General features: G+C 59.6%; 1 protein-coding gene across 1 annotated transcript; it reads right to left on the bottom strand.

The window, feature by feature from the left end:
* Positions 1 to 6,029: 6,029 nt before the first annotated feature.
* On the bottom strand, positions 6,030 to 13,511 carry N4BP3 (NEDD4 binding protein 3). Its single transcript, XM_044262905.1, has 5 exons — positions 13,297 to 13,511; positions 8,403 to 8,753; positions 7,611 to 8,138; positions 7,042 to 7,296; positions 6,030 to 6,942 (listed from the first exon to the last, which is right to left on the bottom strand). Exons 2-5 carry the CDS (start codon positions 8,721 to 8,723, stop codon positions 6,406 to 6,408), a joined length of 1,641 nt encoding a protein of 546 aa, XP_044118840.1. The 5' UTR covers positions 8,724 to 8,753; positions 13,297 to 13,511; the 3' UTR covers positions 6,030 to 6,405.
* Between the last annotated feature and the right edge of the window lie 1,368 nt (positions 13,512 to 14,879).

A 14,879-nucleotide genomic window follows, 5' to 3' on the forward strand; every position in this document is an offset into this window, starting at 1 on the left:
GCGGTCCGCGGCTCCGGGGAGCAGCGGGGGCGTAGTCGGAGCATCCCGGAGATGCCTGTCTGTGCACCTGGAGCCTGGGTGGTCCTGGCCAACGCCGGGGCCGCGGGGGCGGAGAGTTGAGTGAACCCTGCCTGGGGCCACCGGCTAGGCTGAAACCGCCTCCAAGCCCGCAGGACCTCAGAGACCTGCCCAAACGCCCTAGGCTTCTTCACTTCCTGTGGGGAAGCCCTAGCCTGCTTCACAGCCCAGGTGGGCGTGTGCAAAGTCTGGCTTCTCCAAGGACTTTGAATGTCCCGCCCGCGCGCACGCGCAACACACACACACACACCCATCGGGCCATTCCACCTCTAGTTGTCATTGCCGTCCACCCCGAAGGTGGCGAAAGTGGCTTTCCTTGCACGGCGGTTTTGTTACTTCTCTGCGTGCACCGTTTTCTTACGCAGATGATACCGCCAGTCTTTGCTCATTGGGTTGGGACCGCGCCTTCTGTGGGGTGGGGCTGCTTTGAAGCAGAAGAATTTAGCTAATCTCCAGTAACTCAGTAATAGTCCGTTTCATCTTTTGCTAGTTTCCTAGAATTTGATTTTTTTTAAAGATTTTTTTATTTATTTGGCAGAGAGAAATCACAAGTAGATGGAGAGGCAGGCAGAGAGAGAGAGGGAAGCAGGCTCCCTGCTGAGCAGAGAGCCCGATGCGGAACTCGATCTCAGGACCCTGAGATCATGACCTGAGCCGAAGGCAGCGGCTTAACCCACTGAGCCACCCAGGCGCCCTAGAATTTGATTTTTTTTTTAAATTTAACTCCTCAATACATGTCCATTTCATTTTGCAGGGGGTAGTGCAAGGTATGGCTTACTTCCAACACCCCCCCCCCCGTTTCTGCCCAGTTTTTCCAGTACCTCTTATTAAATGATCCTACCTTTCCCTCTGGTTTGGAAGCCTTTTATCATAACATTAAGATTTTCTGTAGAATGGAATCTATTTCTGGCTCTTCATTCTTTCCATTGAGATGCCCTATTTATCTTTACATGGATGTCATATTGTTTTACTTGCTACTGTTTTTTTTTTTTTTAAGATTTTATTTATTTATTTGGCAGATAGAGATCACAAGCAGGCAGAGAGGCAGGCAGAGAGAGGAGGAAGCAGGCTCCCCGCGGAGCAGAGAGCCCGATGCGGGGCTGGATCCCAGGATCCCGAGATCATGACCTGAGCCGAAGGCAGCGGCTTAACCCACTGAGCCACCCAGGCGCCCCTTACTTGCTACTTTGTAACATATTCTAATATGTGGAGGGATTATTCACAAAAAGAAAAAAAAGGGTTATTGAGAAAGCCGATCATTGGTTGCTGGGGAGGGGGCAACCGAGACATGGGAATTTGGGGGTGTGATGGAGCTATTCTGTATCTTGATTTTAGTGTTGGTTATGCAGCTTTCTGTATTTGTCAAAGTTCTAAAAACTATACAAAGGGAGCATTTTCCTGTATGTAAATTATACCTTAATGCTGGCGGGGAGGTGTGGGGTGGGGAGGGACCAGGTACACAAAGAAAACACCAGCTTAAAAAAGAAAGAAAGAAAAAGGGTTCGTGACAGACAAGTTCTGGCATGTTCTCTGGAAAATACAGCCTTCTTTGCTTCCCTGAGTGAGTTGTGGAAGGCCAGGCTAGGAAAAGATGGACCCTGCCCTGATAGCTAGTTGGGATTAGGACAGAAGCAGCTGTTGGCCCTCTGTGGAGACTGGGAGCATTGGCCTCAGCCCATGGAGCTCAAGTTTCCTGCTCAGTCCTCTTCCTTCCACCCTCCAGGTGGCACCCAACCAGTCTGATCCTTTTCTCTGTTTCTGCCCCTCCTTGCAAGGCCTTGGTTCAGGCCAGGAGCAGCTACATCATTTGCAGGCTCTGGAGCAAAATGAAAATGTAAGGCTCCTTGTTCAAACATCATTAAGTTCAAGATGGATGGCTTAGCCCCTTAAGCATCTGCCTTTGGCTCAGGTCATGATCTCTGGTCCTGGGATGGAGCCCCAACCAGGCTTCCCAATCAGCAAGGAGTCTGCTTCCCCTTCCCCACCCCTCTCACTCCTGTCAAATAAAATCTTCTGAGTGTGGTCCTGAGTGGTCACATAAGTCACACACACATAAAACTAGTCCTGGTTCTGGCCCTCCCCTTTGGCTGCCTGAGGGACCCACTCAGAGCCTCAAGTCCTCCTGTTCCTGTTTACCAGTCTGTCTACGGGCTGCCTTGCCTCCCCTCAAACCCTTTTAGACAGGAGGGACCCTCCCACCAAAACTACCCCACCCCTCCCTGTGTTCAATGCCAGGCTGATCCTGAATGCCCTCCTCACACGCTGCTCCTGAGGAAATCCCCACAATCTCCCTCTCTCAGAGAAGTTTATCCCTGTTAAAGAAAAAAAGCAAGCATGACATTTGTTAAAGAGTAGTTAAGGATGACTTTATTCCAGAGGGGTTACTGTCATGGGAGGGGGAGGTTTGTAGTAGGGGAGAGAGAGTGGGCTCAACTCCAAATACAACAAAGAAATGCAGAATTTATGGCCAAGGAGCAGGGGTGGGGGGGTCAGTGGACAAAAAATTACTAAGAGGACACCTCTGGAAGGTGGGAGGCAGCCTGGTGAAACTCACAGGAGTCTTGCTGAAGGCAGTCCAGCCATCACCTGGGGCTTGGTGGAAGATGAACCAGATTCCATTAGGAGGGGAGTCAGATACAGAGGATGGGGATTCTGGTGGGCATAACTTAATGGGAATCTTGCTAGAACCGGACTATATAAGAGGGACACCGTCCAAGGTCAGGAGCAAAGAGAGGGTAGAAGTGCTTGACCAAAGTCTGGTCAATCTTTGTCACACATCCTGCCCCCCCCAAGACACACCCCTCCTCACCTGCAGTGAAGTGAGCCAGCTTTCTTCTGAACCCCACCTCTCATGACCTATTTCACTTTTGTTGCAAGAAATAGCACATTCTTCTTTTCTGAATCTGAGAGGACTAAGCCCCACCTACATGGGTGGTGAGTTCCTCAGTCTGAATTGTCACTGTGGGGCATGAACCCTCTTTGAAGGGCTCCCTGATACCCATAGACCCCCCCACCCCCGCCCCAGTCTCAGAGAAATGTTTCTCCATGCTCTGCTGACTTGCCACCGTGGGGGCCCCCTCCCGTTGTCCCTGTGTGTATGTTTGCATTCTCCCCCCCACCCCCGCGCGCAGGGAAGGGTCATGGGGGTGGAGGCCTTGGCTACTGTGGCCTCCTCCTCTGAGTACCAGGCCTGGACCTGAGGGAAATAGGTCGTACCCCACTAGGTAGGAAACGGTGACCAGCTCTGCAGCCTGCGTGCTTGGCAGTGCACGCAAATGAACGAACACGCAGAGCCAGACACTTCCCCACCCACGCCACTCCACCCCCAGCTCCAACCCATGACAGTCAGGGAGGTCTGGTTCCTCTGGACTCCAAGGCCCCCACCTCGCCCATCAAGGCCACCCAGTGCCTTCTAGGCTGGAGCCAGCATAGGATCTGGGGATAAAAAACAGAAGACACAGCCCAGTCTGGCAATGCCTGCAGCCCGTTGGAGAGAGACCGACGATGTCAGCAAATAGACAGTTCTGTGGACAAGAAGGGGGGGTCAATGGCGGGGAATGCCCAGGCAGGGCAGGGCATGAATTCAGGGAAGGCTTTCCTGAGGGAGGAAGACTGTGAGGAGGCTCAGCCTGAAAGATGAAGACCCAGGGGGGCTGCGAAGGGCTGCTGGGGCCAGAAAGGGCCATTATCCAGAGGCTAGGCTGTCAGAAGCCTTGAGTGATAGACTAAGGGGCCTGGAAGGGGCCACTGGAAAATGTGACAGTGAGCTGAGACCAGGAGAGCCCAGTGCAGGGAGCTCGCCTCTGTTCTCGAGAATCCGCTGCCTGGGGCCTCATCTGCTGGGGGGGAGGGGGCCTCTGGGCAATTGGGGAGCTGGGGGTTGGGGCCACCTCTCGCAGGACGGAGGGGTAGCTCCAGAGCGGTAGCCACTGCTGCGACACCTGTGATCGGCTAGAGCCACCCAGCCGGCTCGGGGACCAGGGAACTGGTTTGCCAGGCAGGAATGAGCTAACAAGGGATCCGGTTCCCTCGGAGCCACCCCAGCTTCAGCTTTCGCGGGCACCCGCCCCCTGCATCTGGGTCTGGCCCTGGTTTCTGGCACAGCTGCCAAGTTTTGGTACCGCCCACCCATTCCCCGCCGGCTGTACTGGCCGGCCTAGCTCTCTAATTGCTGGGTGGGGAGCTCTTCTGAAGAGATGGTATACCAGAAGGGGGACCCCAGCCATGGTGGGGCACCTGGGCCCCCAGCATGACCAGCTCCAGGCTGCAGGGAGGGAGTGATGCAGGCTTTAGGTCAGTACCTAGCTGGGTGGGTGGGGGAGGGCGGGCAGGGGTGCCTTCTGGAGGGTCACTGGCCCAGAAACCTCGGTTTGGAGGGATCTGTGAAACGGGTTCCTGGTCTGCCTAACTTGAGTGCTCCCAGTTTCCCTCCCCGGCAGAGGACCCGGGCTCAGGGTGGTCCTCAAAAGGTCTCAGCTAGGTGCAGGGGTCTGTCCTGGCCACAGGCTCTACCCGTCTGGGAGAGCGAAGAGGGGCTGAGGTTGGGGCTGGCGGGAAGAAATGGAGCAGAACAGCGGCCAGGAAGCAGCCCTCCTGGCCTCCCAACCCAGGAGCCCCAAACACACCCCCAGACACACCCACCACCCACAAGATAGCTCCACACGCACCTGCCACTTACAGGGCCATAAACACACCATCCCCAGAGCAGACAACTCCACACCCTAAAAAAGCGAGGCACACCAGCACATACTCCACAGCCCTCTGTGGGTACCCCTGCAAAGTGACTCCACCAGGATCCACCTGCTGGGGGGTGCGAGGGGTGGCCAGGCGTGGCCTGGGAATGGGGAATCATGGCTGAAAGGAGCAAACTGGGGTTTCTGCAGAAAACTGGTCTGAGGGTGCTGCTGCCCCATCGGGGCAGGGACTGGGAGAGGAGACCTCTGCGAGCTGGCTCCCCTGGAGCGGGACGGACATCTAATTCAACCCTGAGACTCCACACACCGAAGGCCTAACTGACACTATGTGCTCAATGCCTGGTGCCGTAGGGTGCTGAACTTTACTGCCAGGAGTGGGGACGGGCCACCTGCGTGCCAGACTGGATCTGTGCTCCAGGCCACCCACCGGGGAACAAGCAAAAGCCCAGAGGGGAAACCAGACAGCTGAGAGGCTGGGGGTGGGAGCTGGCTGGAGGGGTCTGAGGTCCTAGACCAAGGGTCAGGGAGCCTGGTGCAGGGCTGGAGGTGGAAGGTTCTTCCTCTCCGCACAGAGCTTTGCAGAATACAAATCAGATCACATCTCACCCCTGCTTAAAAACATCCCTTGGCCTTCCATTGCCTACAGGGAAATGGCCACATGCCCTGCTGTGGTGCAGGCCCTTTACCAAGTAACCCACCCACAAGTTTTCTCCGCCTGTTTCCTGCATGGCCCCGGGGGTGGGGTGGGGGGGCTCCCATCCCTGCGGAAGGAGGGGTGTGCCACAGCCAGATGGAAAGATGGGAGGTGAGTTCTGGGAGGGCCAGGGCCCTCCTGGAGCTCTGAGGGAAGCTGTCTTAGGGCCAGCCTCAGACCCAACAGGGGGCTGGGTACCTAGGGCCCAAACTTCCTACCAAGACAATGTTTCGTGTTCTAGCAATGCCTTGGCTGACTTGCCCTTTTGTTTTTTCTGGGTTCTCTGGCATTGTTCCTTCTGCAAAATCCCACTGGTGCTGAAGAAAGGAATTTCAGCCCACACGGCAGCTAAGGAACCGTGTGGTGCCAGGGCAAGGATGCCCCCACTCCCCAACAGACATGCCCAGTGGCTGCACACACGGGCACTGGGCACCCCTTCCCACCGCCCATGACCATGGAAGGAAGAAGCTACAGTCCAGAAAAAGAACCTCGCCCACCCCCACCCTCCACAATCCTCTAGACTCAGGCCAAGGACAAGCCCAATGTAGCAGCCGGGGGCCTCCTTGTAGAAAATGTGGTTTTATTCTGGGGGAGGCCAATGTTCCCATCCCAGCCTCCCTCCTTCACGCGTGCCCTTCTGCGTCATGGGGCTCTTCATTCCCCTACCTCCTCCTCTGGGCCACATCTACTCCAGGAACAGGGCGGGGGCCCTGCCGAGGTGCTCCTCTGCCGGGAAGCCTTGCCCCCTGGCTCCTGCTGCAGGCCCCCTATCTGGCCTACAGCACCACTGGAGCCCTCCTCTCGGTGGGCCTCCCCACCCCTGGCCAGCCTCAGCAGGTTCTGCCTCTGGCCAGTGTAAGGAAGGAGCCAGCCGTCTCAGGGCAGGCTTGTCCAAACCATTTTCTGGCGGTGCTTCTGCCGCCCGCTCATCGACTGGCCTCAGATCTTGGAGGACTCCAGGCGGGGACTCCAGGGTGCCGGCGGCTCCCGCAGCGCCCGCAGCTCCTGTTCCAGCACCTGGTTGCGGCGGTACATGTCCAGGTAGCCTCCCTGGATCTCCCGCTGGTAGCGTAGCACCCGCTCCTTCTCCTCCTGCCACGTCCGCCGCTCCCGCTCGAAGCACAGCGCCTGCTCCTGGGCGCGCAGCCGCTCCTGCACCAGCTGGGCCCGCAGCTGCTCAGTGCCCCCTCCGGCCCCTCCGCCCTCGCTGCCCCCAGCCTCGGCCAGAAGCCCCCGGCTTTTGCAATCGTCTGTCTCACAGCTGCCCGGGGTCTCCTCCCGCGGGCCCTGCTCCCGCAGGCTCCGCACCGCCTCCCGCAGCTGGGCCAGCTCCGCGTCCTGCGCCTGCGCCTGCGCCCGGCTGCCCCGCAGCTGCGTCTTCAGACTGAAGATCTCGGCCAGCTTCTGCGCCAGCTCCGCCTGCGCCTCCCGCAGCTGCTGCTTCAGGAGGCTGATCTCCGCGGTCTTCTGGCACACCTGGAGGGCAACAGCACCGGCAGGAGTGGGCTCAGTCCGGGGGTGGGGATGGGTGGGAGAGGATGGGGACAGAGGGTTTCTGGATGCCTGATCTCTCACCTCCCATCGCGCCTCCTCCTCCGGGCGGGCGCCAGGATCGGCCTCCGGAAGGGCGCTGGGGGGCCGTGGCTCCGGGCCTAGGCCCTGCTGCGCCCGGAGCTCTTTGCGCAGACGCCGCTGCTCCTGCTGGGCCATGAAAAGTTGGAGCTGGAGGTTGCGCTCACTGCGCTCTGCCTTCTGAGCTACCTCGTGTAGCCGCTCCACGTACAGGCGCTTCAGCTCCGCCAGCCACAGCCGCTGGCGCTCCTCCAGCACCTGCCAAGGGGAAGAGACACCTGCCACGCCCGCACCCACGGACACCCTGCCGGGGTTGGAGGGGAAGTGTCCCCAACACGTGGCATGCCCAGGGAGTCGCTCTTCCTCCCTTCCCCACAACTCCTCAACAGCAAGGGCTGCCAGTGACATAACATCCCCCATCATGTGGGGGGTGGGGGATTGGATCCCCTCCATCTTCCTTACTCTCTGGGGGCCCGAGCCCCCTAGGTGAACTGCCTGGGACCCCTCCTGTCTTCCCTGCACTCCCGTGCCAAGGGGCAGAACAGGACCCCAGGGAAGGGGGGCACCCTCACCTGTGAGAAGGGGTTGGCGCCGTCCTCATCACCAAGGCCCCTCTTGAGATCCTCACAGGTGTCGGGCAGGACGGATACCACCTCCTCCGGGGTGGGGCAGGAGAACTCATAGGGCGGTGGCGGCTCAGGCAGGCAGCTCAGCATAGCCAGCGGCCCAGCCTCCTTGGGGACCCGTGAGGCCCGGTCCAGGGAGCCCCCCAGGTGGTTAATGTGGCCCAACGAGGAGCTGAAGGGGCCAGGGCCAGTGCCAGGACTGCGGCCAAAGCTGCCCCCGCTGGAGGAGTCAGACAGGCTGGGCTCGGGATCGGGGCCGCCCTCGTCCAGGCTGAGGGCGTGTAGCAGCTGGGCACGGGCCTGGGCCTGGCTGGCCCGGGGCCCTGGGCTCAGCGGGGGGTGGCAGGCCAGCGTGTGTAGGCTGCCATTGCTGCGCCACATCTTCTGGCCCTTGTGGGCCGCCAGGCTCTGCATGGACAGGAAGCCCTTCCCGGCGCCCGCCACGGGCTTGAACACCGATGGGCGGATGCGGCACTGCCAGGAAGAAAGGGCAGGTCTGAGGCCCTGGGCTGACCTCAGCTCTGCCCTCTGACAGAGCTGCTCCCACAGCACCCCCCAGGATCCTCTCTGAGAACCTGGGGTTCACGTCCCCAGGGCGTGGTGACCGGTGACCTGTGACCCGGCCTGTGGCAGGAGGTTCATGTCCCAGCCCCATCTGGGCACCTGGGTCTCCGAGGAGACCCCACACTCCCCATCCCCACCCTCCAACACTAGGGAGGAAAGAGGGCAGAGATGCACCTTGTCGAAGCGACCCCGCTCGGGCAGCGAAGTCTTGCTGAAGTCGCCAGCCCGAGGATGTTCTCGGTAGTAGAGAGTGGTGTAGTCAGCAGGCTCGTTCCGAGGGGCTCTCTTGGTGTTCTTGCCGTCCTTCTTGGGGAGGTGCAGGTAGCTGAAGAGCTCACGCTGGCCCAAGCCCTTCCGGAGGAGCCCATCAGGCTGGCGGGAGGTCCGGGACCCGGCGAGTGCTGCTCGTAGCTCTTCGGGGGAGAAGTCCTGCCGTTCCAACAGGCTGCCCACGCTGCCCATGGCAATGGCGGCAGGGCCTGGCGCTGTGGCCATGAAGTTTCAACAGGGCACATGCAGCGGCTTCTGGGGATTGGGAGACTCTGTCAGAGGCAGGTAGGCACACTTGCTACCCACTTCCCTGGTCCCCTAAGACCAGGGGCATGTTCTGTCAGGTCCCTCCCTGGCTGGGGCCCAGGAGGAAGACAAGGGATTCGGACAGAATCCAGGACGGGATTCCTAGGCTGGCCACGAGAAAGGGGCAGAGCCCCCAAAGCCACCAGCCCGGTGCCCCAGCTCCAGCCGGGGGCCGGTGTGATAGGGTATCGTGGGCCATCAGGCCCAAAGCAGTGGGAGAAGGCCCCTCCCAGGACTGGGCCAGCTGAGGACTCGGGCTCTGTCTTTGCCTTTGCTTGCTCTCCTACCAGGCTTCTCACCCAGTTTGGAGGGAGGCCTATGACTCCCTGTTCCTTCTTTTTCTCTGAGGAGGGGGAAAACCCAGTGCAGCCCCTCTTCCAGCAGTGGGTCAGAGTTCCCCAAGGGAAGCACCTGGCACGGGTGGGGTTGGGGGCTGCAGTGGGAGGGATACAAACAGGAAGGGCCTAGGGGAGGAAGGATGGCGGGAACAATGGCCAGCTTCCGGAACAGGTGTTCACGTAGTCATATTGGCAGTGGCGGGAGACAGAGGGAAGGGGCGGTGGGGGCCCTTGCCTAAGCTGCCACCCCAAAACCAGGCGGGGAGGGATCCCAAATCTTTTTTTTTTTTTTTTTAAAGATTTTATTTATTTATTTGACAGACAGAGATCACAAGTAGGCAGAGAGGCAGACAGAGAGAGAGGAGGAAGCAGGCTCCCCGCTGAGCAGAGAGCCCGATGCGGGGCTTGATCCCAGGACCCTGAGATCATGACCTGAGCCGAAGGCAGCGGCTTAACCCACTGAGCCACCCAGGCGCCCCGGGATCCCAAATCTTGACCCAGAGTGAGGCCAATCACGTGTGCGAATCTAGCTTCCTCGAGCAGTCTTACCACTCACGGAGGCTGGGGAGGATGAGCCGAGATACAGGACAAAAGGTCCAGTTCAAGGCCTGGCCCATAGCCAGGGTCAACACAGACTGACCGAAGACGGGCTCACGGGCTCAGATGTGAACTCTTCCTCCCTGGCAGGGCAGCCGGCCCAGAGACCAGGTTGGGGACCAGCTCCCACCTGCGCTGAGATCACGCCCTGGAGGGCAGGGGCCTGGACCTAGTCCCCCACCAGAGCCCCGTCCAGCCCAAGGCCCCACATGCAGTAGATACATGGACAGGACCTGCTGAATGAGCGAACACCACCATCTTCTCTGCCTCCCGCCCCCAAGCAGCTGCTCCGGATCCCCTACAGACACCCATCAGGCATGCAGCAGCTGTGCTCCCCTCACCCACCCCAATTTGCTTCTGGGACACCCACTCCCACCTCAAACAATGGCCGTTAGGAGGTTCCATCTTCCTCAACCATTTCCAGGTTTTGTATTCATGGAAGACAAAGCTCTCTGTGAGTGAGAGGCAGGGGGGCATGGCCCTGCTCCCTACCCCCACCCTGTGGCCAGCTAAGAGCCTCTGCGGAGGTCACAGGGCACGCAGGGTCGGGGGACTCATCCAGTCAAGGAAACACCGGTGCTGGCCACCTCCAGCAACACAGCCCTGGGTAGGGTCTCAGTGAGTCCCAATGACAGAGCTGTCATCCCTCTTTTAAGGCAAGGGCACTGGGGCTCCCAAAGGTGAAGTGACTCGGCCAAGGTCACAGAGCTGCTGGGAGTGAGACGCCTGTGATTTCTGCAGGATGGCTGCTGAATGCTTAATGGGGGCTGAGGACAGCACCCACAGCCCAAAGCGTTAGAGTTGGAGTGTCCCGCCTCCCAATCTGACACCTCCTTACCATGACAGGCATACCCAGGGACACCCACTGTGTCTGAGTACGCTTAGCTCTTGTCGCTGTGTCTCAGGGTGGTGGACAGCCAAGAACTCGGCCTCCAGCCCTGTCCTCACACTGTCTGTCTACCAGCACCCAGCCACAATTGCTTCTCCTTCTGCCGCATGCCTCAGCTGCCCCATCTCGGAAGTGGGCGAGACTGCACGCACTGTCTTCCATTTGGGTTTCCATCACAGAGACGAGGGATGTGAAAGGGCTCAAATACGCCCACCTCTCCCCAAAACACACACCACCTCACCTTCCCCTGGGGAGATCCTGACTTCCTGTCTCAGGGAGAGGTAACGGGCACCCTCTGTTCCCCACAAAGGGTCTCAGGTCCCAGGAGGGAGCCCGTGATCTGGAGGCAGCCACGGGCCACCAGAACACATTTACCTCCCTCCTCCATACCGCAGTCCAGTCAGTGAGCAGCGCAATAGCTCCTATGTTAGAGGACAGAGCACGGATGGTCACATCCAACAGCACACAGTCACGGACAAGGTCACCCTCACGGCACTGAGCACCCTCTGGGACACACACACACACCACACACAAACGCTCCAGTACTACACTAGCAAGAAGACCCAGTGGTTCTACCCAGTCCCCAGGCTAGATGCAGAGAGTTGGGGGGGGGGGGAGTGAGGGGCTTCTCTCCACGTGTGACCTGAGCAATTAGAAACAGCTGTGGAGGGCACCTGGGTGGCTCAGTGGGTTAAGCTGCTGCCTTCAGCTCAGGGTCCTGGGATCGAGCCCCATGTCAGGCTCCCTGCTCAGTGGGGAGTCTGATTCTCCCTCTTCCTCTCCCCCTAGCCACTTGTTCTCTCTTTCTCTAATAAATAAATAAATCTTTTTTTTAAAAAAGTGACTAATTTAAAAAAAAAAAACAAAAAAACAGCAGCAGCAGCCTCTGCCCCCCCAACCCCAACCCCAGCGCATCTCTTCTAGACTGGCCCATCCAAGAGCATGTGGGCAGGATGCTCCCAGTCTGGCCTTGGCTGTGGTTAGCCCCTCCAGAGCCCAGGCCCCAGAGGAGGGTCCCACCACCTGCTGGGGGATCAGCTTTGCTGAAGGGAGTGTCTGCAGCTGCCCCTGAGGAATTGGACTGGAATGTCCCAGCTCCAAACGAGGACAGCGCGTGAAGGGGGCCCAGGGCTGGGGTGGGAGAGGCTGCTATACTCCACTTCCACCAAGACACCTGAAGAGGCAGAGCCCAGCATCTAACCCCATAGGAGTGAGTCCTAGTAACACCACAGAGTCAGGCAGAGGTGTAGACCACTCCTCAGTTTCTGAGTCCTTTTATTTCATCATCTGAGCTCCTCTCTACAACAGCCTAGTGGGGGGCAGGTGAGGAAACTGAGGCCCAGAAGCCAGCTGCCCAAGATCTCACAATGATGAGCAATTCCAACTCCCTAGGCAAGGCCTTTCTCTACTGCTGGACCAGCCAGGGTCACAGGCAACTGTGTATGTATGTCTGCCCAGCCCCCCACGCCCGCTTTTCCCAAGGGCATCCAGCAACCACCTAGGTCTGGACCCCACGAAGGTCTGGTCCTGCCTGCGCCTGGGTCAAAGTGAAATAGTGGAAGCACTGCTGCCTGGGGACTTCGAGCCCTGGAAGCTGCTAGTTCTAGAGGCGGTGGCGGGAGCAGGCCGGCCGCATTCATTCAGTCTGGCACATACACACCCACACTCAGCCAGCCGGCAGAGAAGCCCTGCCCAGGAGGGCCCTGGGAGGAGGCCGATCACTGGGCCCAGGATGGCCTCCAGCCTCGGCTCTCTTCTTGGTTGGGCAGAGAGGGCACGGGGGGCCAAGGTCTCCGGTCAGCCAGGCTAAGCCCCAGGTGCAAATGAGGAGAGCCCCAATCTGCATGGGGGGGGGGGCTGGGCGCTGGGTGGGAGGCGACAAGTCCCAGCTCAGTTCTCTTTCCAGACACAGCCGGGGACCCCATGTCGCCCTGGCCCCAGGCCGGCACTCCCTCTGGCGAAAGGTTCTGGCCGAACTGGGATGGTGCTCTAGCCGCCAAGAACTGGTAGTGTCCCCACAGGTCGGGATCCCGGCAGCGGCGATCGGCAGCAAGCCGGCAGCTGCCGCCCTTACAGGACAGGAGACCGGAGCAGGAAGGGGGTATCCCGGAGAGGGCGGGAGAGTGGTCTCGTGGGGAAGGTGGAGGAGCAGACGATGTTGGCATCCCCACGGAATTTCCTCCCCGGGAAGACTGTGGCAGAGGCGTGGGCTGCCCAGAACTGCGGGAGGTCCTCAAGCTACCTGGGGGTTGGAGGGGGCGTCTCTTGCGGGCTCCTCCCTGGGGCCTGCTCGGAGCGGCCAAGCTGGGGGACCGAAAGCCCGGGTCAGCTTCCCGCGCCAAGGGCGCCTGCCCCACCTCAGCCGCGGCGCAGGGGTCCCAGGCGCTGCTCCGCGGAGGGCACATTTGCAGGGGTTGCAGAGAGCCGGGTAACCTGCCGTCTGCCCCTCCAGAGGAGCGTCGCGGTCGGTCCCTGACCCCGCGCCTCGGTGCCTCAGGGTCTGGAGGCAGTGGGCACCTGGGCGCACCCCGCCCCCCCCCGCCCACTTCTCAGACCGGCACCTCGCTGGCCCAGGGCTACGGCTTGGCCAAGGTCGCCGGGAAAGGGAGCTCTCGGAGACCGGCCCCACCCCCAGCCCAGTCCCCGAGCCCCCGCGCGTCGCACTCACCATGCTGGCGCCGCTCCGCGCCCCCCGCGCGCCGCAGTTCCCTCGCGCGGATTCGAACCCTCCTTCCAGGGGCCGGCTCCGGGCGAGTCTGCGAGGCGGGCGGGCAGCAGACTACGGGGGGGAAAACGCGGCCGGGCGGGCGGACGCCGGAGCCGGATTGGTGAGGGAGGGACGCGCTCCGCGGCGCTCGCTCGCCTGCCCCAGAGGCGGAGGGAAAACCCGGCCTGACTCACCCGCGCGCCGCCAGCCCAGAGCCCGGCCGGGCCCCCGGATGTGGGGGGCGGGGACGGGGGGCAACCCCCGCCCACCGCGAGCCAACCTGGGCCCCGCCCCGGCTCGCCGCGCACCCCGCGCGGGAGCCGCCCGAGCCCTCTGCCCGCTGCGCCCAGCGCGGATCCCCGACTGGTCGGCAGCCCCCTGAGCGCCGCCGACGTCCCCGGAGGGCGCCCTGCCCGCCCCGCTCCTCCTCCTCCTGGCCTCGCCCGCCTCTCTCCGTTTCCAGAACTCGGCAGCTCCCGAGGAGGCGCGTTCCGTCCATCACCTCCCAGATCCTCGCGCCTCCTCTTAGGTAAGCACTATTACCGGTTCCGAGGTGGAGCAAAACAGTGCTCTGAGAGATGGAGAGATATAACCGGAGCTCTGTGGCTCCCGAACGACTGAATTCGGCGCTAAGCATGCCTATTTATTTACTTATTTATTTATTCGCCGCCAAAGCCTTCTAGGGGCAGCAAATTCGGATGCCTTCAGGGGCCAGACAAATAACGTGAGTCAAACAGGTGAAAGACAGTGCAGGAGAGATGGAGGCAGGCAGAGAAGGACACCTGAAGGTATCCAGAGTCAAACAATTAAAACGCGTGCCTTACTCAAAAAGTTAAACCCAGTCATCCTAGGACCCAGCAAGTCCACTTCTAGGTATAGTCCCCCAAATTGGAAAGAGGAACTCGGACAAGGGTTTGTACGGGAATGTTCACAGCCTGACCCTTCCCAGTTGCCCGAGGTGGGCGACACGATCCACAATGCCCAACCGCGGATGAATGGATAAACACATCGTGGTACATCAACGCGATGGAATAGTAGTCAGCCCTAAAAAAGAAGGAAGCTTTCATACCTGGTGCAATATGCATGAATCTCCAAAAAACGAGGCTTGTGTGAAATAAACCAGACACAAAAGGCCCCCCAGTGGTGAGATTCCACTTAGATGAGGTCGGTAAATGCATAGTGACACAAAGCAGATTAGGGCCAGAGGCTGTAGGGAGAGACAAATGAGGAGTGACTGCTTAATGGGCATGGAGTTTCCTTTTGGGATGAGGAAATGTTTTGAAACTAGAGGCTTGGTGGTTGCACAACCTCATGAATGTACTAAATGCCTTTGAATTGGGCACTTGAAAATGGTTGATTTTATGGGATGGAAATTTTACCACAACGAAGAAGTTGTGTCCCCCGTGGATTAGTCCGGGTCCACGGGTCACCAGTTTGCAACCCTTTACCTTTTGTGCCATCCTTCCTCATTTACTAACGATGGAAATACCAAACTTAAGGGGAAAGAAAACTAAGAAAACAAACTACTACTTTGGATGTAGAGC

Source organism: Neovison vison, chromosome 1 (assembly GCF_020171115.1).
Source record: "Neovison vison isolate M4711 chromosome 1, ASM_NN_V1, whole genome shotgun sequence".
In the NCBI taxonomy this organism is placed as follows: Eukaryota; Metazoa; Chordata; class Mammalia; order Carnivora; family Mustelidae; genus Neogale; species Neogale vison.